A 27,215-nucleotide genomic window follows, 5' to 3' on the forward strand; every position below is an offset into this window, starting at 1 on the left:
CACAGCAGATTTTTGCAATGTTTTTGTTTAAACTACTATAACTATTAAATTATTTACACAATTTAAAAAAACAAAAACAAAACAAACTCAGTCGACCAGTTCAGATGTCTCCTTTACATGATATAAAATTGCTGAGTAACTACCAACCGAAGAAGCATGTTTCATACATGAGAGGATAATTGCTATGAAGCCAAGATTACCCATCAAACAATGCATGAAAGACAAACCCACCAAGTGAGGGCTAAAAAATTTTGAACACCATAGACTTCAAACTGTACACGGGGAAATCAAAGGGCTTTCCTTTGATTTGGTTACATCAATGGTGAATGAAGACTGTCTGCGATGGGGTTGCATTATCTACTGTCACAGCTTCTGTTAGAGTTTGTATTGTTGATTGTCATTTATGCTTAGAAATATTTAACCATAGATGCTTAGAGGTGTATAATCAATTGTGTAGTGATAAGTTGTGTGATCTTTAACAGGCTACAGAGGCTTGGTGTGCATTCCACACTAGAATGCACACCTACATCCTGGGAGCACGGGAAGAGGTCGCATCTTGTCTTAATTGTTTTATGGTAGGATTAACGTAGCTACGTCTGTTCTAGTCTAAGTGCTTTTCTGTTTAGATGAACTGCTGGACTTCCTCACCGGGGGGGGGTCTAGTCTACCCTCTTCCTGACCAAGGATGTTTGACCCTTTGATCAGCAACACACACACACACACACACACACACACAGGCAAGGTACTCTTTGTTTGTATGTAGACGTCGTATGTTAATGAACCTATGCATATTCATGTAACCTCAAAAGGACAATGGTACGGGAGGACGGACGAGAGCGACTGGGGTCAAGCGAAGGGACGGCGCTCTGTCCGGTCTCTCCCGTGCACGAGTAACATGAAGAACTTTGCCTATTTGTGTCTTGCTTAGCAGTGTAATTATATTGTCTTCAACGTTCCAGCAGATGGGTTCAAGCTACAAACCTATCAGCTTCTACACCCGCCCAGCCTTCTTCTAAACACCTGAAAAAGCAGGGATTTAGGGCTTGTGGAACATCCAAGAAAGATCACCAAGAGACTTGATTTGGTACATCAGGGACCTTTAAGTTGTAAATTCAATTGACGTTCAGGAAGTCTCCCTCTGTGCCACCGTCAGCCCTGTGTACAATGAGGACACGCTTACACTGGCAGGAAAATGAAGATGGCCATCTTGAGAGGGTCTCCATAACCTTAACCCAGACATGTGTGACTGAGTACAATAAAAACATAGTAGGCGTGGCCTCATTTGACCAGCTACTGGGAACACATTCAGTCCATTGCAAAGGCCGAAGTTGTAATGTAACAGTTTTCCAGCATCTTCTGGAGAGTGCATTGACAGCTTCATCCTTCACAAACATTTATTAATCCATTATCTACTTGCAGCATACAGTAACGCAAAACAAGTAGTAGTCCTGAATAAAGCACATACATACAGCAGATTTTATGACACTTTTACAACAAGAAAAAAAGTTCCAGATGGCCTCCTTAACATTATAACATTATATTATCTATTTCAGACCAGCAGGTGACAAATTTGGGCCTCTTTAACCCCACACGTTGTAGTCCCACGAGTATAAACAGTTTTAGCATTTGATGCTTTACTGGCTGAAGTTTTTGACCCAGTTTTAGTTGCTAATGGTGGCCAGTAGAGAGCAATATGACTTAACTTAACCATGAAGAGTCTGCAGAGTAAAATGATATGCCTGTAATTCCATAAACCATCAATTAAATTGCAGAAAAACGATACAAAGTGTTGCATAAAAAACCCACCATAATGCAGGAAATGAAGTGTCTGACGTTCATAATTTTCCGAAGGAGGACCCGTCCACCCCCAGACCCCTGTTTAATGACAAATCCAATCTGATGGTGTGTCTTGATATATATATATATATATATATATATACATATAAAAATAATAATGAATTAATAAGGATCACTAAGGCTAGTGAGTCATCCTTGGGGATGAACAGGACAAAAATCATGGCATCTATGCAGTAGATATTTTTAGTCTGCACACAAAATCACCCAACAGACTGCTCTCCCTTATGGCTTTTATAAGATCTTTTTTTTTTTAATTATTATTAAAGATTTGTGAGACTTATTCAGTAAAGCGAAGATGTCTTCCTGCCTTGTGACTACACGTCCACAGGTTGCAAAAGAAACCCGGGCTTTGGTTATTTACTATTGCAGTTCCACCACTTTTCAATGCACTGATGACATTTTTAGCTGTTTAAATAGATTCAGAAATAACTAAAAGGCACTACAGGATGTTAGCACCCATTTCATGGACACAGGCTAAAGAATTAAGAGGCAAAACTGTTTTATTTAAATAAATTCATGGTAGGTTATTAAATAAATTTCACCTCATTCGCCTAATACGCTAAATGTTGTTTGTGTTTTTTGCTGTACTTTATTTAGGATCGGGCAGCTCGTTGCATGTAAGCCTCACTGTAAGGAATTCAAGCAAATAGACAAAACACTGAAACCTGCAAAAACACGTCTTTAAAAGGGTGAAGAAAGCCATCATTTGTGTGTCACCAAACGTCAAAGGGTGATCCCTCTACTTAAAAACCCTCCAGCTAATAATTACAGAGTTTATACAGGTTGATGCACAATAGGATGAGTCACTTCCAAATGTCTGCATGGCCCCTTCGCCGTCACAAAAGGTATTTTTTAAGGAACGCGTGTGTGTTTGTGTTTAAGCTAAAAAGCAGATTTGTGTTGCACCACCGAGCTGCTTGAACTTGGAACATAGTTACGTGAGTCTGTAATTTGTAAGGAATCTGTGGTTTTAAGCAACATATAGTAAACGTAAACAACCCGGCATCACTTTAAATTACTTCTTTCCCAAATCAGTGCAATTTAATATGGAACCTTTAATGTGGAGTGCTTAAAGTCACAGTACCCAATTTCAGCTAAGCTTTAGCTTTTGGACAGATGGCCTCACGTTTGACTCTTGAACACTTTGGTACACAGAGGAGTTTAAAGTCGACTCAGTTAACACAAATTGCCACCTAAGTTTCCACCTAAACTGTTCTGCCGTGTTAGAGTGAAGAAGCTTTCTATCGTCAACCCTTCCTAACAAGCCTTACTTGTTCAGTCTTTTCGATGTTTGATTTTATTTAACAGGATGTGGCTGTATGTAGTTTTTGCTGACTTAATAATGATGAAAACATCAGACATACCAATCGTTAAGTGCTCCACATGTTCCACATATGTCTGATGGTGGTGTTCATCTCAAATTGTATGTAGATTATTTAAAGAATAATCTGTCCTGGATCAGATTAGGATGAGGTACAATTATATTCCATGAGCTGTATATGATGAATCGCATGGTAGGTTTATGTCATATTACAAAATACTGTATGTCTGTTATCAAGCATTGTATTGCTGCAGGATTGTTGTCATGACTGGGCATGCTCACGTCATATCAGAAGTATAAAGCAGACACTTGTGGATGATGAGCTTACTGTCGATTTGTGAAGCACCGTACAGTTTTTCAACCATGCTCGACTCTATGACCCAGTTTTTGTGGTTTGTCTTTGTGAAATATTGTCCTGTTCCACGAGAACTTGATTTGTAGATCGTGATGAGCAAGTGTGTGCTGAAACAGACAGAATCACTGCAATTACATTGCTATTAGGGGCTTTTAAACAGATGACTAGGGTAAGATTATATTGAGCTATAGCTGGGATAGCGTACGTGCATCTAGGATTTTTGTAATGTTTCATCTTCTTATGTGAAGCTTATTGCAGCCTTGAATGACCTTTCTTTCACCAAAAATCTAAACAATACACCAATTTCAGACACTTTATAGAAATTATAAAATATTTTACGACACAGGCATCAAGTCCGGAAACCAAGGAAATGCCGGATTGTGAGACTTTTGTAACCTCAGGCTGCACAACTGCACGTGGAAGTCGGGGTGGCTTTACGTTTACAGCAGACATTATACAAGTCATGGTCACGGCGGTTTCAGTTAAGATCAGTGGTGCAGAGTTTAATTACAGAGAGCTTCTGAGAGTCAAGGATACTTGTTAATGTTTATTTTTAATACTTCCATGTGTTGTAAAATTAGAGTAATTTCAGAAACTGGGCCTGGGTATAAATAGAAGTTGTGTTTTACGTTTGCTGCCTCTTTAGATTTTAGGCTAAGCTGATATGTTCTAAATACAGGCAGGGGAGAGTTTAACTTGGAACAATGATTTTATGACAGCTAAATATAAAATATAAAGGAAACAATGTCGTTACATGCATAATTGCATGCACATCCCTGAGCAGTGATAAACGTGTTGGTAGAAAAGAAAAAATATGCCCACATGGTAAAAAGAAAGAACAACATTGGTCAGTTTTCAGGTTTTAGGTGTCGGGATATAATAAAAAAATTCTTAATTGGTAATACCTTTAAGTAATTGTTTTCTGTGTGACTTTATCAGTCTTTCACATTGTTGTGGAGGGATTTTAGCCCTGCCTTATTACAGTGTTCAGTTCCACGAGGATTGTGGACAGCACAGCTCTCTTAAGATCCCACCACAGCATTTCAATCTGGCTGAAGTCTGCGCTTCACCTTGATTGTTTGATTTTTTTCAGCCTCCCTTTTGTTGATTTGCCATGAATTTTAACATTTAAGATGCTAACCGAGACCTGTACAGTCTGATATGAAGCTCTTCGGTTTTTCTGGAGTTTCTTGGGTTGCTGGGAAGGTTAAATGTTTTCCACTTGTGACTTTAAAGTCTAATTTATGAAGCTGCAGAAGAAAAGAAAGTCCTAGAGGAAGATGTGGAGCACTTAACAGTTTGTATGTCGGATGTGTTTCAACCATGAATCCATTTTTCTTTTGACATATTTTGAAACTGGCATCCTGCTCATTATATGTGTTACTTTCTTCTTCAGTGATGCTTTCAACAGTTACAACAGCTAAAACGATTGCACTGAAAAGAATGCTGAATATGAAATTTAGTTTATTTAAGTTTATTTTCAGAGATATGCATAACTGGTATTTAAATGAATATAAAAATCTCAAGTACTCACTGCTGTACTTTCTACTGGTAACCAATATGAGAAACACTGCTTTAAAGGAATTGTTCAGCATTTTGGCAGAGGCTGCTGATATCTGGAATTGGAGACTCCGGTGGCAACAATAAAGGTAAAATAATAATTAGCAATCTTTAGAAGTGCTGGTGAATTGATTCTCTGATAGAGCCAGTCTTCAGGAGCTTGCCTCTGTCGTTAGCCTTTGCACTAAGCTGCTGTCTCTGTGCATACATGGGAGTGGAATAACTCTTCCCATAGCTGAAAATAAGAGTAGAACTATTGCTTTAAGATGTGCCAGTCAACACTATCATTTCATGAAGACAAAATCTGATTAAGCCATAATCAGACTCATGTTTGTTTGCTCTTCACCTTAAGCTGTCTTGTTAGTGTTCTGTTGCTTCTTACGTTGAAGTTTGTCTTAGTTTTGTTCACAAAGGCAGGATACTCTTTTGTAGATTCTTTAATCGTCATCTTTGGTCCACTTTGCTTCTGCGCAGCTTTCCTCTGGTGTATCTTCCTCTTTGTGTGGATTTTGTTATCTTTCAGGCCATTGTGGGCGTTTGAAGTGTTTAAAGTCTCTGTGGCAGTTTGATTTGTCTTTGGTTTTACTTTATCTTTGACGCTGACAGTTGTCTTCTTAGATTTCTGCTTCAAAGTATTCTTCTTTGCTTGTGTGCTGGCTTTTTTCTTGTTCAGCATTTTGTCTTTTTTCCATGGTTTCAGCATATTTTTCTTCTTCGTGTCTTTGTCCGATGATTTCGGTTTGACCTTTACAGCGGTGCCCGTCGTTGAGTTGCCTGCTGCAGTCATCGTAGGTTTGATCTGGCTGCTCCTCACCGGCGGTTTGGTGGGGAGTTTGAATTTTCTTGGCGGTGGTCTGGTAGGTTTTTCATTTGTGCCCAGTACAGTCACTGAAATGGCACAGATGTCAATAAGTACCCATTTTCACCATTTTACACTTCTACAACCGCATGTGTTGAGTTTTTTTTAAAATGGTGTGCATATTTGGCTGAGCCTAAGTGTTTGGAATGCTTGTCTCTATTTTAAATATGTTTGATGTAAAACTGGATGCTGCTTTTTATAGTTTTATGTATGAGCCCAGTGTGATTATACAATTTGGCAGCATGTAGACAGTAAATCCAGAGAGGGGGAAAAAAGCAGGTTCTGCTCAGGACATGCATGCATGAGTGAACAGTGAACCCAGGCAATTTGTCGGTCTGCAAGAACAGATTTTTCTTAAATGTGGCTTGTGTAACGCTTACGCTAACCTCTAACATCAGGTTAATTGACTTGATAATATGGTGTGTATATGTTTATATTCAATGCACCTCGAAATATTAGACGTTTCAGGTTAAAATAAATTTCTTTACTTTCTTAGACGACCTCAGATTTAGAACAGGTCTGGTATGCAGATCGAGAAGTGATTGAAATGCAAAGATAAGTTTGAAGTTACTTACATTCCTTTGGCACAAATGGAAACTTTTTTCCCCTCACTTTGACAGGGAGTGGCTTTTGCTTACATTTCCCAGGAGGTGCTCTCCTATAAAAGTAAATGAAGTCCCTTTTTAATGACAAGATAGTAACTCTGTCTTTGTTGTTTTCTTTAGGACAGCACAATCGTATTGTTATTTATTTAATTTAAAAAGTTTAGTTATTTTCTGTACAAAAACTTTCCCACACCATCCTTAAAACCAATGTAAAGTCACAGTAAAAAGAAAGTACGCACTCTTTTGGTTCTAAGGTTTATGTGTCGAGACATAAAAACATCATCTGGTTCTTATCAAGTGAGTACAACCTCATATGAACCTGTGAAATATTACAGTAGATCATTGTTTACTCAATGAAAACTAAGCCAAAATGCAGAAACTAAAAGTAAATAAATAAATTAAGTACACTAAATCATTCAGTAACTAGTGGAATCACTTTTAGCAGCAATAACATCTTCTTTATAATGTTATTTCAGTTAATTGAATTATCATTAAAATTATCATGACATTATTGCTTGATACAGATTCATAATGGCTCACTGGATTTTACTTGAAAGGAAAAAATGTGTGCTTGTAAGGGCCTGCCCCTAATTTTGATCCTATAGGGAAAAAAAACCCTTTGAGATGTCAAACGTTAGAATCCTGCTGCTTTAAATGACTGATACAAAATGTCATTCTTGTCATACTGTGTTAGCGTTTCAGGACTTCTCTGGTAAAGAGACTGCCTAGGATGCAACAGATTGTTGGAAGACACATCCTTTATTCTTCCTTTATGTACAATTCATAATTATTTGGCCCCCGGGATTTTTTTTCTTTTCCATGACTTGAATTAAAGCCTGTTTGAAAAACACGCCTGTCTTTTTGAATAATTTCCCCAAGCAGGTGTTCCCATTTAACACAGAGCACGTCCATAATGTGTAAATGTAATATACACCTGGTCTGACACTATACCTGGAGGGGTCCATGAATTTAAACACAGTTCCAAAAGCAGACATGGCACTCGGGTATGACGTAGCCAGGAAGTACAGCTCCCCTGGATGACAAAAACAGCTTGTCAGCAGTGTCACACGGGTCTGATCCTGTGATAAACGCATAAACAGACTGATCAAACCTTACCTGCTTCATCTTCAGCAAATGAGATGATGAACTTGTGGTGTTGATTGATGAGTCCGGGAAAAGAGCAAGTCTGCGTATCACCCATACACACACTCCTCTCTTTCCAGTTTCCTGTTGTCCTGTCTTCCTCTAAAGCCATAATTCGACTGAAAGGTTGACAGCTTAATGTCACTTGGAGCAGGCGAATTAAATAAAAAATGTAAAGGTAACTGAGAAGACAGACCAATTCAGGCTGGAAAATGCTCAGATAAACATAATCTTACCCACTCATGAAGTCTCCGAAAATGTACAAGCCATTCAGATTGGGTGATTCACATCCTCTGTACACATACCCCCCTGTCACAGACTTCCCGACATGATGGCTGTATGCAAATATAGGGAGGATGTCATCTGTTGTGGCAGAGAAAGACAAACCTAATTTAACTCTGAGAATGAAAACAATCAAAAACGATGGAAATAAAACGTGGCAAACGTTTCAAGCAGACAGAAAATAGCTCTTGACTTCATCACTGGGGAAGCTTCACAAGAACAGAAAACATACTCAGGGAGGAGTTTTGGCACAATTTCATGTCGTAGCACTCGAAGCCCTCTTTGGCCCTCCATCCATAGTTTCCTCCTTTGATAATAATGTCAATCTCCTCGTAGCGATTTTGACCAACATCCCCGCAGAATATCCGACCTCTGCCGTAGCCACTCACCGGGTCTCCACGGTCCACGGAACATCGCCACATGTTTCTTACCCCATAAGCAAACACCTCTGGCCGGGCACCTGGGTCCCTGAGGAATGGGTTGTCAGGGGGGATCCTGTATGGCATGCCACTGGGGTCACTTCCATCCACATCAATGCGAAGCACTTTTCCCAAAAGAGCACTTCTGAATACCAAGAAAATAAATGAAAAACTCAGGGTAGAGGCCTTAAGTGAAAAAATGATTAATATAAGATAAATAAACTAAAGGTGTAGATAATGGATTAATAATTAGGCATTCTTATAGTACCTTGGGGTATAATGAACAAGCTTTGATTGAGTGCCAGGTCATATTGCACAAACAGTTAATAAATGGTAATGTTTTAAATGGCTGAATAGTTTTAAGTAATATAAGAACATTGATACTGCTGCATAATCCACCCGACTCCTACAACGATTCCTCTGGATGGTGGGCCTTCTCTCTCTCCCCACTTTCTTATGTTTACCCTGTCTGTATCCAATAAAGGCTAAAAAAGCCAAAATAATAAAATATTTGTATAAACTCTTTCTAACTCAGAAACGTATGTATGTATGGATGAAGGGTGGGTGTAGCTGAAGGCTATGGAGACACAGTTAGCTGAAAGTTTGGCTAAATAGATTAATAAAAAATAACAGCTAACAATGGCAATACCAGGCTTAACGCAATGGCTTTATGGTTAAATTATTGTTCACATATTTGACTAGGTTATTATTTTCACTTGAGGAAACCTGAAGGACCTTACTTGTTTTGTGCGTTGCCATACTTCCCAAATGGATCCCCAGCTTTTCCACCGTCTCCAGTGAAGATATACAAATAGCCGTCAACACCAAAAAGCAGCTGGCCTCCGTTGTGGTTTGCGGCTGGCTCCTCGATCTCTAAAATGAGCCTGAACATAAAATGCATGCAGTTCAGAACAATCAGATAAAGTATACTTTAAAATACTTTTTATCAGGTTGTCAAGTTTTCAGCTCACTCATGGTAAATTTACTGTCTCCTCCACGCATCTGCCTAAGGACCTGAGCAGATCAAACACAGCACCTGTACTGTGGAATGCTGATTCTGTGATTTCTCTAAAGGCGTATCTCTTTAGATCACCATTTTGGTAACATGTTTGCATGAAACCTTTATGCATTGTGCGTTGTTGTTTGCTTTTAACTCAAATGTTGTTTCTTTTGTCTGTTTTAATTGTTTATCTTTCTTCTACGTGCCTGCATTGTTCTTATTATTTTAATTTCTGTATTTTTTTCCTTCTCTTTTGTTCACACAGTTATTAGTTTTACTACCTTTCAGTTTCTCTCCTTTGTGATTTTTTGCCCCGCCCCCAATCAATCAACTGTATATGACCTCTTGAACCTTTTAATGGTCTTTCACTTTCCCCTGCTCTTCTCTGGATTGTTTGCTGTGTTGTTTTTTCCGTCTCCTCTTTTCTGGATTAAAGATTGGATTTTGACCTTGTGTGTCCCTCTGTGTGTGCTGCATTTGGATATTGTTCCTGCCGCCTCCTCGTTTTACAGTTAGTGTCTGCCTTATGCTTGCTTGCACAAAGAAAGAAAACCTGCTGGAGAGTTGTCATTTCTCTGAGTGCTCCTAAATGTAACACAAGTGTTGAAGTTTTTTGTGGGTCTATAACATACTATAGGGGGTTTGGGGATATAATAATTAAATATATCTCTTGTAAAATTTTAGGATTATGAGCAATAAATGTTTAGAAGGCCTAAAACAAAGTGAAGGACTACTCCTTTTTGTGTTTCACTGAGATATTTTCATAGTTTCACGCTGCAAAGTGCAGGGTAGGTTGTGAATTTTAATGGTCCTCAGAATCCCAGAAAATCGTAAATTGATATGTAGTGTTTAGCCCTGAACATGTTTATGCAAGGGTTGGTGCAATTACAGCCCCTCCCCTGAATGATGATAAAGCCTATGTAGTTTGTGCAGACCCACATCATGAAAGAAAGACCCTCCCTCTGCATACCTCTCTGAGTAGGGATCAGCCACGTTCATGTCATAGGCAGACACCTTCATCTCGCTGATCCTGATTTTTTCCAGCTCACTGCTGACCTGGATGGAATAGTAAATAAAGAAGCGTCCATTATCCCGGTACTTTGGGTGGAAAGCCATTCCTAGGAATCCTCTCTCATCCCCCAGCCATGGAGTGGTCAACACCTCCCCGCTCATATCCAGGAAAGGCTGCTCCAGCCGGCTGCCGTCGCGTAGGTAAACCCAAACAAAGCCCATCTGTTCTGCAATAAACATTCGATGTGTGTCATCTCCACTGTGCAGCATCAGCACTGGGTTCCTGAGATTGTTGGCCACTTCAGTCAGGCACAACTGGAGACAACCTCTTGGGTCCTCTACCACCTGTCCCAGGTTACTATTGAGGTCAGAGCTTTTCAAAACAGTGGGGTAGCAGTAGTCTTGGTCAGGCAGGTCTACCATGCTGCAGAACGTGGTTACGTCGCGCTCTGCGGCGTACAGCAGCAGCTGGTTGACTGTTAAATATTTAAGCACGTGGCGACATTTGGAATGAAACTCAGAGCAGTAGTCAAAGCAAAGACCGGGAATTTCTCTCACAGGTGTGTAGGGGTCTTCAGCATCGTAGAGGTGGGCAGCATATGGCGAGCATTCCTGGATGGGGCAAACACAGTGGTTTACCATTAAGACATTTCAGGGCAGCGTCATGCACAGAGGAGATGATTTATTGGACTAAGAGAGCCATTAAGTCACAACATCAAGAATACATGTGTCCCATAAGCACAAAGACTTGTTTTGTTTTTCAAATAAGAGCACTTTGAATGTCTGGAAGTTTGTCCTCTGCAAATTTGCCTGTGTAAATGAAATATGGAAACATGTCATAGTGATTTCAATATCAGATGTTTTTTATTTCAGATGTGGAAACCATAATCTGATGTTACTGATAATTGTTACAAATATAAGCACTCTGGATTAAAACCTCAATGACAGTTAGATAATATTTGTTTTTGCGAAATACTAGTTTATCAGTCACTAGTAGTTACATTTATCTGATGGGAGTATCCAGTTTTAGTTTGCTTTAAACTTGAGCAAATTTTCACAGTTTCTATTCAACCATTTATAACAATTATAAAGTTAAGTGATAACTTTTGTGGGATTTATTTTATTATTGTAACCCTAAATTGATTTTAACTTGAGTTTAATTAGAATAAACTACAATGAATCAAAAGTTCAAGTTGTGTATGTTTCATTTTTTCAAGGATTTTTTTTGTTTGTTTGTTTGTCTGAAATGGAGAACATACAACCACAACTGCAGCAAACGTGAAAAGACTGCAGTGCACCTAAAGCAAAGATGATGATCATGGCATTAATAGTAATCAAAACTCAAGAGAATATATTTACCTGGCACATAATTTCCTTCAGCATGTCGGTACAGAGCTCATGACCTGCCGCTTCCAGTTGTTCAATGATGTCCCAGTACCTCTCCGCGATCATGTTGTCAGTTCCCTGGTCGCAGCATCCAAACTGCTCATACTGATTGCAAAACTCCAGGTGCCATGGAGGTTTAAAAGGTGGCTTGAAGTCCAGGCATTGAGGATGAGCAGATGCTGGCTTGACCAAGGCTAACAGCATCACTGGCACAATCAGGATAACCGCAGGAAGCCTTGGCATCTTTTTAGATGGCCGTAGTTGTGCCACCGCGCGTAAAACCGCGCAGCCGGCTCGGCTTGGATGGAGCGCAGCATCCCTCTTCCTTGTCATTTTTGCCTTCTGGCCCCGAAAGAATTCAGTGACTATTCGTTCATATAGGCCATGAGCCAGAGTTTAAGTACGCGAGCGTGCGTTTGAATGCATTTTACGCGTGCGCAAAAGCATGCAGATGGAGGGGGCTCGTTTGCCCTCCTTGTGTCGCCACCTACTCCATCCAGGTAAAAAGTCACTGTGTCACCAGCTCTGCCTCTCATTGGACTAATTAGTACCAATTAAAACTAAACATATTTGTAAAGACTTTATTAGCATTTGCATTTCAATCCCTCGAGTTATTTTCTGCACAGCAGCAATAATGGTAGCAGTAATTATCTATAAGAGGGCACGCTCTGTAGTTTGCACGCCCGCACACGCGCGGCACGCATACATCCAAAACACATTGTGGAAGCATGCAAACGTAAACCCAACCACGACACAAACTATAATTATGTCTCACTTCCAAGTTATAGCGCCTCGGGGAAGTGCGCTGTTTGTGCAAGGCCTGCTTAGTCATGCTTTTTATCCACTGTCCCAGCAAGTCACTTTTAAATTTGAATATAAGGTCAGAGGTGTCTATCAGCAGTTTAGCACCGTGCCAAAGAAAACCAGCAATTCAACGAGACTTTTACTCGTTCGAATACTTTATGTCTTACAAGGCTGGCAAGTAAAGACAATAAAATCAGGACTTCCTTAGGTAAACTGGAGATGTGGTGTCATACCCAATAAAGAGGGCATCATTACAAACTTGAGGTTATGGATATAACCATGATTCTCTGATAAACATGAGCGTCTCGATATGGGAAGGACCTATATTGTCTAAGCAAAAACACGGAGGCATACTGTCGATTTCTCTGTGGCTTTCAAACTCTAAAACAGGCTATGCTGTGTTTGCTATTTCTGCAACAGTACCATGCCAGCAGTGTCAAACATAAGGTCTAAGGGCCAAACTCCGCCGCCAGATAGTCAAAATTATACTTGACAATGATTAAAAAATGAACGATTAAATAAGAGAAGATCACCTTTTTTTCCATGATCTACTATAGAGAAGTTTAATTTTTACAGTGGATTCATTGTCAGAATCATGCAAAAAGAAAAAAAACATTATTCTGTCATTTAATAAAAATGTTCCATTTTATAATTACAAGACAGTCTGTGCAATGAGCTAATAGACATTTTTCTGTAAATTTAAGCCCAAAGCGGAATTACTTCATCATGTAGGAAAACGGATGTGTGTAAGTGTATTGTTGAAAACTGAATTTCTTTTTCTTAGATTATATTTATATAATTATCTCAGGGATTAAATTTCTAGTTAAACATCTTTACACTGACAGAAAAGAGAGTTTCACTGGTCTGGCCCATTTAAAATCAAACTGGGCTGTACTGACTCTCCAAGACACAGAGAAAAAGAATCAGAAGCTGCAAGTAAAATTTGATGAAGCCCTGGAAAAAAAAAAAGAGTTTCTTCAAGAGAAGAAACAAGAGGAGATAAAGGAGAAAGAAATGGAATGTAAACTCCAAAACATGGAGGAAAAACATCATGTGTTGCAAATACTGCTTGATGAAGCACTGCACAAAAATGCAGAAATGCTTCAAGAGAAAGAGCAACAGGAAGTAATACAGAAAAAACACACAACTTATTCTCCAAGACTTTGAAAGGAAAAATCTACAACTGCACGCATGTTATAATGAAATGCATGCGAAAACCATTGAACTAGAAGGAGAAAAGGAAAAACTGGAAAAAATAATGCTCAGACATGCAATATAGGTTCAATGAAATGCTGAGAAAAAACAGAACCTAACAACAACTTGAGGTGCAAAAACAATGAAATGCAGGTGCAAGGGAAGAACTGAAGAAAACACATAAAGACCTGTAGTATACACTTCAAGAAATCCAGAGCAGAAATGAGGAGTTAGAAGACATGTACAACAAAGTACAACAGAGGGATATAAAGATGCTACAGGCAAAGCGAATACAGGAGGCAAAATCTAAAAAACTGAAAGAAAAGCTTAATGAAAAACAAGAAAAATTAGAAGAACTGGAGAAAAAATGCAAGAAATTTGAGGAGCAAAATGCAGGAACAATCAATGAACTGAAAATCCTCATCCTACAGAAGAAAGAGCTCCAGGAACAGTGCCTAAAAAATAAGAAAAAACGCTTCTGCTCTTTCAGGAGGAGGGACCCTACTGCTTCCTCACTTAATCATGAGGAGGCATAGGCTTGTCTTCCTCCACCTCTTTTCTATCTCATCACCCCTCTCCCTTTCTCTCCGACCACCTCTTCATCACTCTCCATGTTTTCTTTCTCCAATATATTCTTCATCCTTTTTCTTTTCTTTTTTCACCCTCACACCCAAACCTTCTGCCACAGGTTTCTTCCTGCTTAAGGGGAGTTTTTCCTCCTTGCTCAGAAGGAATTGTTGGGGTTTTCTCTCCTCTGTCTCTTTCCTCCTTTCTAATCCTTTCTTTCACCACTTTTTCGGTCTTCTACCCTTGCTTTACCCTCTTCTTTGCAACTCTTTTCCCCACTTCTTCCTTTCCTCTATCATTTCCCAACCCTCTGTTCACTTTTGAGAACACATGGTAGGGAGATGGGTGGAGGGGGCAATAAACACAATCAACCATATTTTTACATGTGTCAAATCAGTGTCTTCGTTCAAGAATAATTCATTTTAAGAATTAAAATGAAGAAAGGTTTGATAGCTGCATGTGTTGGTTTGGCAGCACATTTATGTTTTACATTTCTAGCAGTATCTGTCACAATCTCCTGGTTTGACTCACGCAATAAAGAAAGGGATAGATGAAAAACACAGAGTTATGTTTGTCTTACAGGTCAGAATATCAGCAGATGTTTAATATAAGAGAAACACATGTATAATATTCATTATTTAGACTGATGAAGAGCAAAAATTTTATACATATTTGGATAAAAAAATAAAAATAAAATAAATAGATGAAGGAAAAATTGAACATATTCTTTAAAAACAACAACAACAAAAAAACGTTAACATATTGTAGCACTGTAGATATTTACAGATCGCTAGGACCAGAATCTAGATTTACAAGAGCAGTTTATACTGGAAACCTGAAGTAACAAACAACAGACCATCGTAAATTTTGAACTGCTGGCTGTTTTATGGAAAATGGAATACACAGAAGTGTACGTACAGTTTCGGCACTTAAGTTGTTGGATCTAAATCCCAGAAGGAATTAAATAAAAGAAGAAAACAACAACAAAAAACCCCCAAAAAACCAAAAATAAATCTCTCTCACTTCCCACTTTAGGTTTGGTTTTAAATCCTGATTTGTGTCCAATACCAGTTAACCCTGATTAGTTCCTTTCAGGTTAATCTAAGTTTCTTTTAGTTGTTGTTCTAACTCTCTGATCAATATGAGCCAACGTAGTTCTAATGAGTCAATTTAATTCAACCTTATTTAGTTCAACCAACCCATTCGCTCACTGTACGTACAAAGTGGCTGGTTATGAATACTCAGTAACACTTCCATGAGTTACCAATGCAATTCCAACAGAATGAATGGAATTAGGATGCTGAACATGAAATCAAATGTCCACAGATTTACAAGAAAATCGTTTGAAATCACAATTCAGAAAACCACAACAGCTCTAATCAGGCTTAAGTCCTCAGAAGACTGCAGCAACAGAAATTATTATCAAGGGGTGCTGTGTGGTAGGTGGAGACCCAATATGCAGGACTCCTTAGACAAACATAAACTCAAAATAAGCTTTATTAGCTAAATAGAAACATAAGGCATAAGGCAAACCACAATGGAATTTTGTTTGATTCGCAATTAAATGTGTGTTCATACAGTCCATTATTTCCATTTAAACTATGACTACAGAAATATGCTACCAACCAAAGCAGTCTTAAGGAGGTTTTCACAAACTGGTCAGAATACACATTTTCCTTAATAAGACATTTTCTTAATTCTTCATTTGTCAGTGAATCTTCCTGTAAAAGGCTATATATATGGAGAGAGAAACCACATACATACATATATTTTACTTCAAATATCTGATATATGAGAAAACAGATGATTTTTAAAATAGCTCAGTATGGTAAGCAGGAGTCTTACCAGAAATGCACTGAGGAATGGACACACCCTTGTGGAGACCCTGTGAAGCTACAGCTGTGAAGCTGATTTTGACCCATCATCCATGTGGAAAGCATCTGATTGGACATTTGGATTATTCGGCATGGCAATAATCCCAAACAACTTGCCAATGTAGTAAAAGCAAACCTGTATTGAAAAACACACACTGGAACACTATCAGTCACAGATTGACCTCCCCGGAGCCTGGATCTCAACATTACTGAAGCAGTGTGAGATTATCGTGACAGAAAATGGAACAAAAGGCAGCCAACACCCAAAGAAAAGCTTGTAATATTCTTTAGAAATTCTTTGGAGCTATTCCTGAAGCCTACTCAAAGAAATTACTAGAAATTGTGCCTATGAGAGTTCAGGCTGTGTTGAAAAAGAAAGGTGCTCATACCAAACATCGACATTCAGTCTCCTTAGAATTGCACAATCTATTTCTTGCCTTATATGCCTTATTTCCGTGCATGTTTACACATGTTCAAAAAACATTGCTGCATTTATTTACAGTATTCTTGTAAAATATTAAAAAATGAGGATTGGCTCAAGACTTTTGACTTGATGTATTATTATCACTGTTATTATTGTTGTTACCTTTTTATGACAGTGTTTGTTTTGTTGATCTTCCTGCGCTATTTACACCTTAAAGATTTCAGTCTTGCGCATTTATATTGTCATATTCATAAATGAATTTGTGGTTAACTATTGTCACATAGCAAATCCACTTATTCAGCAGATGGCAGCAAGCAATCTGCTAGGGAAAGGAAACGGAACTACGTCATTGTTTGCGTTTGTTTTGGTGCGAACAAAACAAGTTATGTGAAAGAAGCACGGATCTTCCGCCTGGATGTTTCAGCTCGGCGTTTGTACTCAAGAAAACGGGATTATTTGTACGTGTCTTATTTCGCTAAAAATGAGTAGAAGCACGGTTTAGGAGTAATAAACAATACTTATATTGTGTTTTGCTTTATGTAAGACACACGCGTAGAGTTTTAAAGGCTATTTGTGCTTTTATTTTGAAGTGTAATCATCATCTTCCGGTGAAATGTAAGCTAACATGTGTGTGGTTTAACGGGAGGCGTTAAGGCGCTGGCAAACCTAGCAACAAAATAAAATTTGCCCACCGTAACCTATGCACCTAAAATGCTCTGCAATGGATTCTTAAAAGAGTGAAGGAAGCAGCGGGTTCGCGTTCATTAGGTGACCGGGCCAGCCTACTTTTCGAGACCCTGCACCCCGAACCGCAAACGTCTGTGCGGACGCTGGAGAAGCTACAATGAGCTCGGAGCACCAGAGCGACAGCGAGGACGCCGACGAGTCGCGGGACAGGCCCAACGGCGGCACCGTCTCCGACAAAGAGGAAGACCCTGACATTGACGATTCGGATGAGGAAGATGACATCGCTCGGAGAGTTTCTCCTTCACCCCCCGCGAGCAGCGAGGGTCTAGTGGCTCCTATCGCGGGGTCTCCCGTATTGGCGGAGCGAGAGCCCCGCTCCAGACCGGCCGTCGCACCGCTGAAGAAGTGCACTGATGGTAGCTCCGACACTGGTGGTGGCTCCGACACTGACAGCTTCAGGGGTGCTAGCCTGTTTTCTTGGTTGCAGAGCAGGACTATAAGACGAGGGGTGTTTGTGGACCCAGCTCGGGATAACTTCAGGACAATGACAAGCTTGTACCGCTCTATGAATCCGGCTGTAGAGTCAGTTAACCTGGGCACTCAGACCCATGGAGCCGTGTTTAACCTGGAGTACTCCCCGGACGGGTAAGGTTTGTCTGCGTTTTAGGGTGTGAAGTTGAGAGATTTCCCGATATTTGTGCGTTAAAAGCTTGAATTTAAAAGCCACATTCGTCCTCACCTACTTACTTCAGCTCACACACACTCACTCGGTGTTTATTGATGACATAATAAATAGTTTCCAGACAAACCCCATCAGTTTGTTCACTGATGATTTAACAGTACGTTCTTAATATCCTCAAAATGTAACCTCCAACGTCTTGTACAACTAGTGAGCACTTCTCGGACTTAAGCCAAGAGACAGCAGATGTAAGAAACAAATCCTGCAGACAAACCAGGTCAAGCTGTGGCCAGTCTGGGTCACATTTGTTTTGTGGGCTCACACTTCCTGTCCTGGCTGTACCGTGATAGCGCTGCTGTGCACAATACTCGTCAATACTCAATACTTTGACCTGTGTCTGCATTTGACGCTTGAATTTTTTTCAATTTTACCTATTCTTGTTGTGCAGTTTTAGTAACATTGTTGTGACTCATTATTATAGCAAAAACGCAATGAGTAGTGTAGCGTCAATGCAAGTAAAATTCATCCTGTCTACTTATTAGATTGCCTATAAACCGAGAAAATATTCTCCTTTTCCCCCTTATGCTTTCGTTTGCTGCTGCATAACATCTTGTCGCACATGGACAAAGAGATCAACTGTTTTTTTTCTTCTGATTAGGTCTGTGCTGACTGTGGCCTGTGAGCAGACTGAGGTCCTGCTGTTTGATCCAATCTCATCCAGACACATCAAAACCCTGACGGAGGCCCATGAGGACTGTGTCAACAACATAAGGTGCATTATTCTAATCTTGAATCTCTGGGGAAAGGTTTTACAAATTGGGTCTGTAGCTCAGTAAAAGGGAGCAAGAGACCTGTGGGTTAAGGTAATAAAACATAATAAACAGTCTCTATTACAGCATGAGTCTTTAAATCAAGTATGACATGCAGAGGCTAATAAAAACTACTTGGATGCATTTTATTGGGTCTGAGCTCTCGCTGTGAGGATGCAAGAAAGAGATGTTGGATGGAAGAGCTGAAGGTGCCAAATAAGAAATCCTTCCGCATTTCAGTACAACCTTAGTTGAACAACAACACATATCATCCATTGCCTTTATTTATATGAAAAAAATTAAGCCAAAATGCTGAAGCAGTGTGTGGAAAAACAAAGTACATATTTGCAGCTTCCATAGAAATTGAGCAGGTATGTAGCAGCCAATGAAATGCGCTTCTTTAATAGATAATTAGCAAGTGTGAGCACCTCTATAAGCGCAGACGTTTTGTCATTTTGCAGCTTTGGAAAGTCAGGACTGTCTTAAAACAAACCCCAGGAGGAAAGACAAAAGCAGTGATCTTAGAGAAGCAGCTGTTGTTGTCCATCCATCTGAGAAGGGTTATGAGGCCATTTCCAAACAATTTGAAGTCCATCATTGCAGAATGATGGACTTCAAATTGTGTGAAAAATATATTCAAAGCGTGACAAATATTATTCACAAAAGCAAAATATTAAAGACAGCCAAGGCTCTAAGGCCTCCTTTAGTGTGTTTAATATTAAAGTTTATGACAGGACTGTAGTGAACACTTATGGCTTGTTTGGAAGGGTTGTCAGGAGAAAGCCTCTTCTCCCTAAAAAGAACATATAAGCACAGCTTAGATCTGCAAACCAACACCTGAGCAAATTGCAAAGCTTCTGGAACAATCCCCCTTAAGACAGAAGAGACCCAAGCAGAGATGTTTGGCCATAATACACACGCTCACGTTTAGAGAAAGCGCCTCACAGAAGCTGTCAACGTGGTTGTGGAGGGCTGATGTTTTAGGCTTGTTTCGCAGTCACGGAGTTGACCGTGGACTGTTTTGTATACCAGACTATTCAAGAGTCAAATGTGAGGCCATCTGTCTGACAATTAAAGCTTGGCTGAAATTGGATTATGTAACAGGACAAAGATCCAAAGCACAGCAATAAAGTGAAGCAACGTTGTAAAGAAGAGTGGGCCAGAATTCCTCCACAACAATGTGAGAGACTGAAAAAGTCGTACAGAATGTGAGAACATCACGTTATTGCTGCCAAAGGTGGTTCTTCAAGCTACTCAATTATTGGGCGTACTTAGATTTTCACACAACTGCTTTTGCATGTTGGTTTAGTTTCTGTTAAATAAGTAATGATGCAGTGTAATGTGTCATGTATTGTTCTTCAGTGGAAGTTGTATTTAAAGAGAACCTGCTAGGAACCAGAATTTTATTTTCACCTAATATGTAAAGCCATAGAATTGGAGCAGGGTGTATTTTCTTTTCCACAGGACTGTAGTTTCATTTTAGTGGCATCAGGTTCTTACAGAGATGTGGCATTTGTACATCATCCCACTTGATAAAAGACTTCTGTGTAGAATAGCTCTCTTCTCGCTCCTCACAGTGTCCTCACAGTGTCCTCACAGATCTTCACGAGGATGGCAGCGTAGGGAAGCGCCCCAGATTGGTCAACCTGTGTCGAAATTACTATCCACTGGGTTTCCTAAATCTGTGTTTCTCTCCCTGTAGGTTTTTGGACAATCGTTTGTTTGCCACCTGCTCCGACGACACCACAATTGCATTATGGGATCTGCGTAAGCTTAACTCAAAGGTTTGCTCATTGCACGGGCATGCCAGCTGGGTGAAGAACATCGAGTATGACACCAACACTCGTCTCCTTGTCACGTCTGGCTTCGATGGTAATGTCATCACATGGGACACTAACAGGTTAGCCATTGTCTACGGTATGTTTATTTTACGTCCATGTGCTCGTTGTGTCTCTGTGCCATGTGCAGTTATGGTGAAAATAAAGTATATCCTTATTAGAAGTGGCCTGTACTTCAAACCAATTTCAACATGCCCAGGTTATCTTATTGTGATCTGGATTTTGTTTCTTTTGGCTTTCAATCAAAATGCTTTAATTTAGTTAGTTAGTTATTTAGTTTCATATATGTTACTACATGTTATACAAAAATGACAAAAATTTCAAATACTGATTTCAGTCATGAGCTAAAACCTCGGGTTTCGCACTGCACTAAATCTTTCAGTCAGTTTTTCCCGGTCTCAGATCTATGCGATATTAATGTGGGTGGATAGCTCTAATATGATCATCTCCAGGATACAGCTTTGGCTGAGATAATCATATTACGTCTGTGATATTAGACCACAGAAGCCCAAACCACCTGCTGGTCGACCTTTCTGTATGCAAAGGGCAACCAATCAGAAAGCTGGGATAAAGGGAGGGAGCAGGAGCTAGAACAGCTGATTTGAGGAAATGGAACTGAGGGTCTGCACCAAGGCTGATCTATACAGGAAGGGTTTTATAAGATATTGTAATCTAACTGTCTGTTAAACCTTAATTACTCCTCTGCATTTATAGGTTTACAGAGGATGGCTGCCCACACAAAAAGTTTTTCCACACTCGCTACTTAATGAGGATGCGCCTGACACCTGACTGTTCCAAGATGCTCATTTCTACTTCCTCAGGGTACTTGCTCATCCTCCATGACCTGGACCTCACCCAGTCCCTAGAGGTGGGCAGCTACCGAATGCTGCGAGCACGACGGACTCCCCTCAGCTCAGGTCAGATCAGGCTCATTCGGAAATTAATGAAGTGTTTTGCTCATGTTCCTTCATGTTTATCAGCTGGATTGTTCGCGTTAGGTTGGTGTTTATTTAAAAAAAAAAAAAAAACTATAAATGCCTTTTATGATTTTGTAGATGGAGGCACATCAACGTCCAGATCCGCTTGTACTCCTCGCCAGGGAAATGACTCCAGCAAGCTCCACCCTCATAGAGAAGGTCAGGGCGAATCATGATATAGAAGGGATAAACTACTGACACATGAGGTTTTGTCTTTAATGTTATGAAAAACTGCGCTCGTAGGGCTGTCTCCCAGAAACAGTCTGGAGGTGTTAACTCCAGAGATCCCCGGCGAGAGGGACAGAGGGAACTGCATCACCTCCCTGCAGCTCCATCCCAAAGGCTGGGCCACACTCATCCGATGCTCCAGCAACACGGATGACCAAGAGGTGAGAAACATGGAGCGGTGCATGAAGCTGACATAATCACATTTTTGTTTATTAAAATGCCTTAAACCACCAAGATCCCTCTTCAAGCTATTTCTGTAATCTACACAGGCTAAAATACGCCTTCACTAATATTTGTTCCCTCTAAAAGTTTTGTTAGCCATTAACAAGCGTAATTCTGGCTGTATATTTGACCACTTTTCTTGTAGAACTGAAGTGCAGTGTCATACTTTTAAGCAGCTTACAAGTAAAAGGCCACTAAAGGCTGTATTTCCAGTGATGACGCTGATGCGATTGCGTATTTAATCATCTGGTATTAAACTGCATCACTTGTATGTCTGTTTTCTCACTGCCTTTCTCTCTTCAGTGGACGTGTGTGTATGAGTTCCAGGAGGGAGCACCCACTCGCCCGCTGGTCTCCCCCCGTTGCTCCCTCCGCCTTACCCACTACATCGAGGAGGCCAACGTGGGGCGGGGCTACATCAAGGAGCTGTGCTTCAGCCCAGATGGACGGCTCATCTGCTCCCCTTACGGCTACGGCGTACGCCTCCTGGCCTTCGACGAGCGCTGCGGCGAGCTGGTCGACTGCCTGCCCATCCAGACCAGCTGCCTCAGGGAGATACGCTCCATCTACTCGCACAGTGACGTAGTGCTCACCACAAAGTTCTCCCCAACACACTGCCAGCTGGCCTCGGGGTGCCTCAGTGGGCGTGTGGCCCTTTACCAGCCCAAGTTTTAGCATCCGGTGCTGTTGAAGAAAGAAGTGTCGCAGACCTCAGTGAAGAAGTACTGATTAGGGTTTATGCACAGCAAGTCTGAGAATATATCAAAGAAGCATTAATTTATTCGTAATCACACACAAATCTATAAAAACCTTGCATTGCCCAAGTTTAGTGCAGCTACTTAATCGCTTTGATTTTTACTGTTTTGCCATTATGTGTTTACAGATTGTTTAGCTACTGAGAAATATGCTTAGCTTCTGTCGGAAACATTAAAGGAAAAGTTGTCAAAAACTCTAAAAAGGAGAAAAAAACGTGTAGCAATCCTAAATCGGATTCCCGGCATCTGTTTGTCTGAATCTTTTTCCGATAAACTAAAGAAACAAACCCTAAAAGTACTTCTTGACCCAGGTCTGCAGCAGCTAAGCAGGCAAAGTTAGTTTGGATTGTAAGTGTCAGCTGCTAGCCATTGACATGGGAGAAGAACGGAGAAGACTTGAGCTGTGGACCGGTGGCCAGACTGCAGCAGTGGATGGAAACCTCACTGACCCTGAACTTTAAGAAGAAAAAAAGGCAGTGCAAGAAAGATCAGTTGGGTTTTACTTTTCTCCTCAGAGACAGTGGCGCAACGTGGCATCAGTGAAGGACAAGCTCGTTTTCATATTAACGATTCATTCTCTATAGCAGTAAAAAACTTTGATTTTGTTGAGACTCGGCACACCCAGATGTTGCTGTCTCAGGACAAAAACACTAAGGATGCAAGCGGACATGAATCCTAAAGGGACGAGTAAGGAACGGGCGCTTTCGTCTGTCGCTGGTCGTCTCAATTCAGCGTCCTCTGCTGCACATCGTGTCGCTCTCTGCTGCTCTGCTCATGCCTTTTCTCCACAGGTGCTGCTTCTCTGCTCATACAATCTGAACTTTGACCCCTGACTTCAAGTACGTTTTCTGTCTCCACCCTGTTTCTGCCTTCATGGTCTTTGATAGTGTTTTTTTAAAGTGGTTTTATTGGTGTATGAATTATGGCACTACTTGTAGCACGATGTTTGATGCTATTCTCACAGTCACTGAGGCTACTTTAAGAGTAGATACATTGGAGTCACTTTTCATTTCCTGTAAGTGGAAACTGCTGAAGTCCAGCTGCTGTCGGTGTCTCATTTTCAGATTTTTCCACACCCACTCTTTGTAAAAATGAAAATGTAGTAGCAATTAAGTATTTTTCCCTTAAACATTGCTGGCATTATTATAGATTTTCCACATCGAGCACGCTGCTCTGGCTTCCCAACCCTGCCTGCGTCTCGCAGCATCTACATCGTTTCATCTGAGAATGCAACTCTTTAAAATATTTTCATCTGACTTACTTTTTTCTTTTTCACTTTTTTCCCCTCCAGTGTTACTCAAACAGAATGGTGCACTAAACGTATTTACAGTTAGCCTCAGTATCTATGTTCAAATAGTGAGGCTAACTAATGTGTTTCTAATGTTTTTGACTGCATTGGAGCTGTCAGACAGCTGGAGACAGACAAATAAGCTGTTTCATTAATGCTTGCTGTAGAATATTGCCGGCCTTTTTATTTTATCAGTGGCATGTTCACTTTTTGACTGAGAAAGATTCTTTACATTCTTTATTTAACATTTGCAAGATGAAATTGTGCTTTTTCTACCCCTGAACCTAAGTTTTTTTGGGTTTTGGACAGTGCTAATCCACACTGTTTTGTCACACCTAGTGTTTCACGTTTGCTTGTGTTAGCATACAGTTGATAAGCAAGGCTTTTCTCCTCTTTAAAGGAGCAAATTGCTTTGACTGTTCTGGTAAGAGCAATGCTTTTGTGTTTTGTATAGCTGCTGTAAGCACATGCCTGATTGTTACAACTGTAATGTATACTGGCTACAGTACATACTGACTGACTGCAGAGTAGATGGAAACTTGCTGTTAGGGAAACAAAAAAAAAAAAAAAAAAAAGACAGAAGCGTATACTACTATGCATACCAGCCTCTTAAGATAATTCTTCTTTCTTATTTATGTGAGACTCTATGTTGAGCTCTTAGATGCCAAATGTTTTGTTTCTGTTTGTTTTTCTTTCTTTCTTTTTTACTTGGACTTCTCTGCCGTGAGCTAAAAGTGGGTATCTATTTGTGGATTTGGAAATATCTTCTCTTCTATCTATCTTTTGGGAAGTGTCTCATTCACATCTGGTGGGGTGTTGAGATGGAACTACATTCATGCCTTTGGTATTAAAGGGGGAACTGTTGCTTTATGGATATATTGAACACTCAGTATTTAGTGGTGTATATTTGACAGTGTTTAGATGCTCTAAATTCTGAACCTGTGTCTCTAAACCTTAATGTTAAAAAAAAAATACTGCAAAGATAAGAGTGCAGCAGCACCCCCTACAGTCACAAAATGTTAAAATGCTGGCTAATCACTCCAAATATTCAGGGTTTTACAGTCATGTGACTACCAGCTCTACTTGTTTGCCATCTTGGATGAGTCTTGGACACAAGTTTTGGACACTGTCCTTGACTGTCTGTCATTTACAAGTTTTAGATAGAAGCTGATGGCGACACCTGTGAAATCGGTTGTTAAAACCCCCCAATTATTCCCCCCCCAAAAGAAAAAGCCCTCCGTGTGATTGCTTTGATTGCTACCAGATTCCTGTGGTTGCATGGAGTTTGCATCAAGCAGCAACTTATCTGCAAACACTCACCAACTAGTCTGACTGCTAGTTTAACAAAATGTTCACCAAGTAAAAGTTTGCATTTTTCCAACCCACGCTCCAAAACTTTCTGGTTTTGTAGCGTTTCTGGTTTGTTTTGCACTTTTTTGCTTGACTAGTAGTTGGCGAGTGTTTGCAGACAAGTCGGTGTCTTCCACGAAGAGAACATCCAGCCCTGGCAATTTGAGAGCGACCAAAGCACTCTGAGATTTTGCAGTAGGACCCTCTTTGAGGCAGATTTTTACCTAGCAACAGCATGCAACCGCTCACCAACTGTTGGGGGAAATACACATTTTCTTCCTGTCCTGAATGGTGATTGTATCTCGTCCAATTTGGCTGACAACGAGCGCCTTGCATATGACCTCAAAAACCTTTATAAAGCCAGTGGTAAGATTAGCATAATCACTGGGAAGATTATTAATTAGCACTTCTGTCTCCCTTGGCTACTCAGTGTGCCAGTGGATAACATTTAATTCTGTTAGAGAAAGCTGGGCTAGCTGCTTCCAATTGTTTCCACTTTGTGCTAATCTAATGCAAACTGGCTGTTAGGGGTAACTTTATATTAATTGTGAGTGCTATTATTTCTTCTTTTCTGGTCTCAACTCAGTGCCACAAAATGTTGGGGGGAAAAGTGCGTGATAACATTTAACTTCATTTGGGTTTGAGGTGATAACACAGGTGGAGTCTTAGATTCTAGCTCACTGTATGGTCCTGCAAGCAATGAGAAAAGATGCTTTTAACACTTTGTACCTCAGTTACATGCTCAAAATGTGTTTTCAGTATGTTGCAAACGGAGTCCATTTCACCTTCAGCTCTGTCGTCTTTCTTTCCCTTAAAATTATTTAATTTCTCGGATTACTGACATTTTAAAAAAAGTAGACATTTCTTCTGTAAACAGCTACTTTAAAATGAACTGACTGAACTGATGGTTAAAGGATGCTGTGTATTCACCGCTGCTTTTATTTCACTTATTATACTCACGAGCTCTTTGAGGAAAAGTGTCTTATCTGCCATTTTCACTTCAGGTATAGTAACTAAACACCGGGTTCATTTTTAGGAATTTCTTTGTTGCTTTATTGCTGCGGTTCTGGGTTTTTAACCTGTTTTCAGCTGTGGGTTAAAGGAATGCTCCCAGTATTTGTGGCGATCACAGCTGGGGAGGGGGAAGGGTAGATGCACTGTTGTTTCCTACCTGGTTACACAGAGTAAGTAATCCTGACAGCGATACTAAAAATGGTACTTATCAGAAATAAAAACTTAGCTTCTTTTTCACTGCTGACTGCTCTGTGTTTGGGTCCTTTATTGTTAATTTTCTCTTCATTTATTGATTTATTTTTAAATTGTCTTTAGAATTTCTTCTCTATATGTCAGTCAAACTCTTTCGCATCTGTTGCAGTCCCAACTCTGAGAATGACTTTCCTCATGGGAGGATTAGCAAGTTAAAGGAAGAAATGGTTTTTATTTTTATGATCTGGTGAGTCAATTAAAGATTATCTAAAGGGGAGAAGAATCCTATTCATTCAATCACATCATATAAGGAGGACTAGACTGAAAATGAAGAGTCAAGACTTTTTCACGGTGCTGTAAATACACAGGAGGACGAGCAATGCAATTTCTGACTACTTCAGAAAAGAAGATAATCCAGCCAAAAATACATGTAGGAATTGCAACAGTAGTAGCAAAGGATCTCACGTACATATGTACAGTCTGTCATTTTTTTTCTGTCAGTGGCAGAAACATGT

At 40.1% G+C, this 27,215-nt stretch overlaps 2 protein-coding genes across 2 annotated transcripts; one reads left to right on the plus strand and one right to left on the minus strand.

The window, feature by feature from the left end:
* Positions 1 to 3,613: 3,613 nt before the first annotated feature.
* Positions 3,614 to 12,154, minus strand: hhipl2 (HHIP-like 2). Its single transcript, XM_086273748.1, has 9 exons — positions 11,772 to 12,154; positions 10,372 to 11,024; positions 9,142 to 9,285; positions 8,215 to 8,546; positions 7,937 to 8,063; positions 7,674 to 7,819; positions 7,509 to 7,590; positions 6,528 to 6,610; positions 3,614 to 5,981 (listed from the first exon to the last, which is right to left on the minus strand). Exons 1-9 carry the CDS (start codon positions 12,129 to 12,131, stop codon positions 5,419 to 5,421), a joined length of 2,490 nt encoding a protein of 829 aa, XP_086129874.1. The 5' UTR covers positions 12,132 to 12,154; the 3' UTR covers positions 3,614 to 5,418.
* Positions 12,155 to 17,273: 5,119 nt separating this feature from the next.
* dcaf10 (DDB1 and CUL4 associated factor 10) lies at positions 17,274 to 26,752 on the plus strand. The gene is made up of 7 exons (XM_086274880.1): positions 17,274 to 17,993; positions 18,686 to 18,799; positions 20,539 to 20,736; positions 21,389 to 21,591; positions 21,730 to 21,810; positions 21,895 to 22,040; positions 22,405 to 26,752. The coding sequence occupies exons 1-7, from the start codon at positions 17,506 to 17,508 to the stop codon at positions 22,774 to 22,776; spliced, it is 1,602 nt and encodes a 533-aa protein (XP_086131006.1). The 5' UTR covers positions 17,274 to 17,505; the 3' UTR covers positions 22,777 to 26,752.
* The last annotated feature ends 463 nt before the right edge of the window (positions 26,753 to 27,215 follow it).

Source organism: Aulonocara sp. 'chitande type north' Nkhata Bay, linkage group LG19 (genome assembly GCF_057382095.1).
Source record: "Aulonocara sp. 'chitande type north' Nkhata Bay isolate Kocher_YH1m ecotype deep benthic linkage group LG19, A_spYH_male_GT1.1, whole genome shotgun sequence".
In the NCBI taxonomy this organism is placed as follows: domain Eukaryota; kingdom Metazoa; phylum Chordata; class Actinopteri; order Cichliformes; family Cichlidae; genus Aulonocara; species Aulonocara sp. 'chitande type north' Nkhata Bay.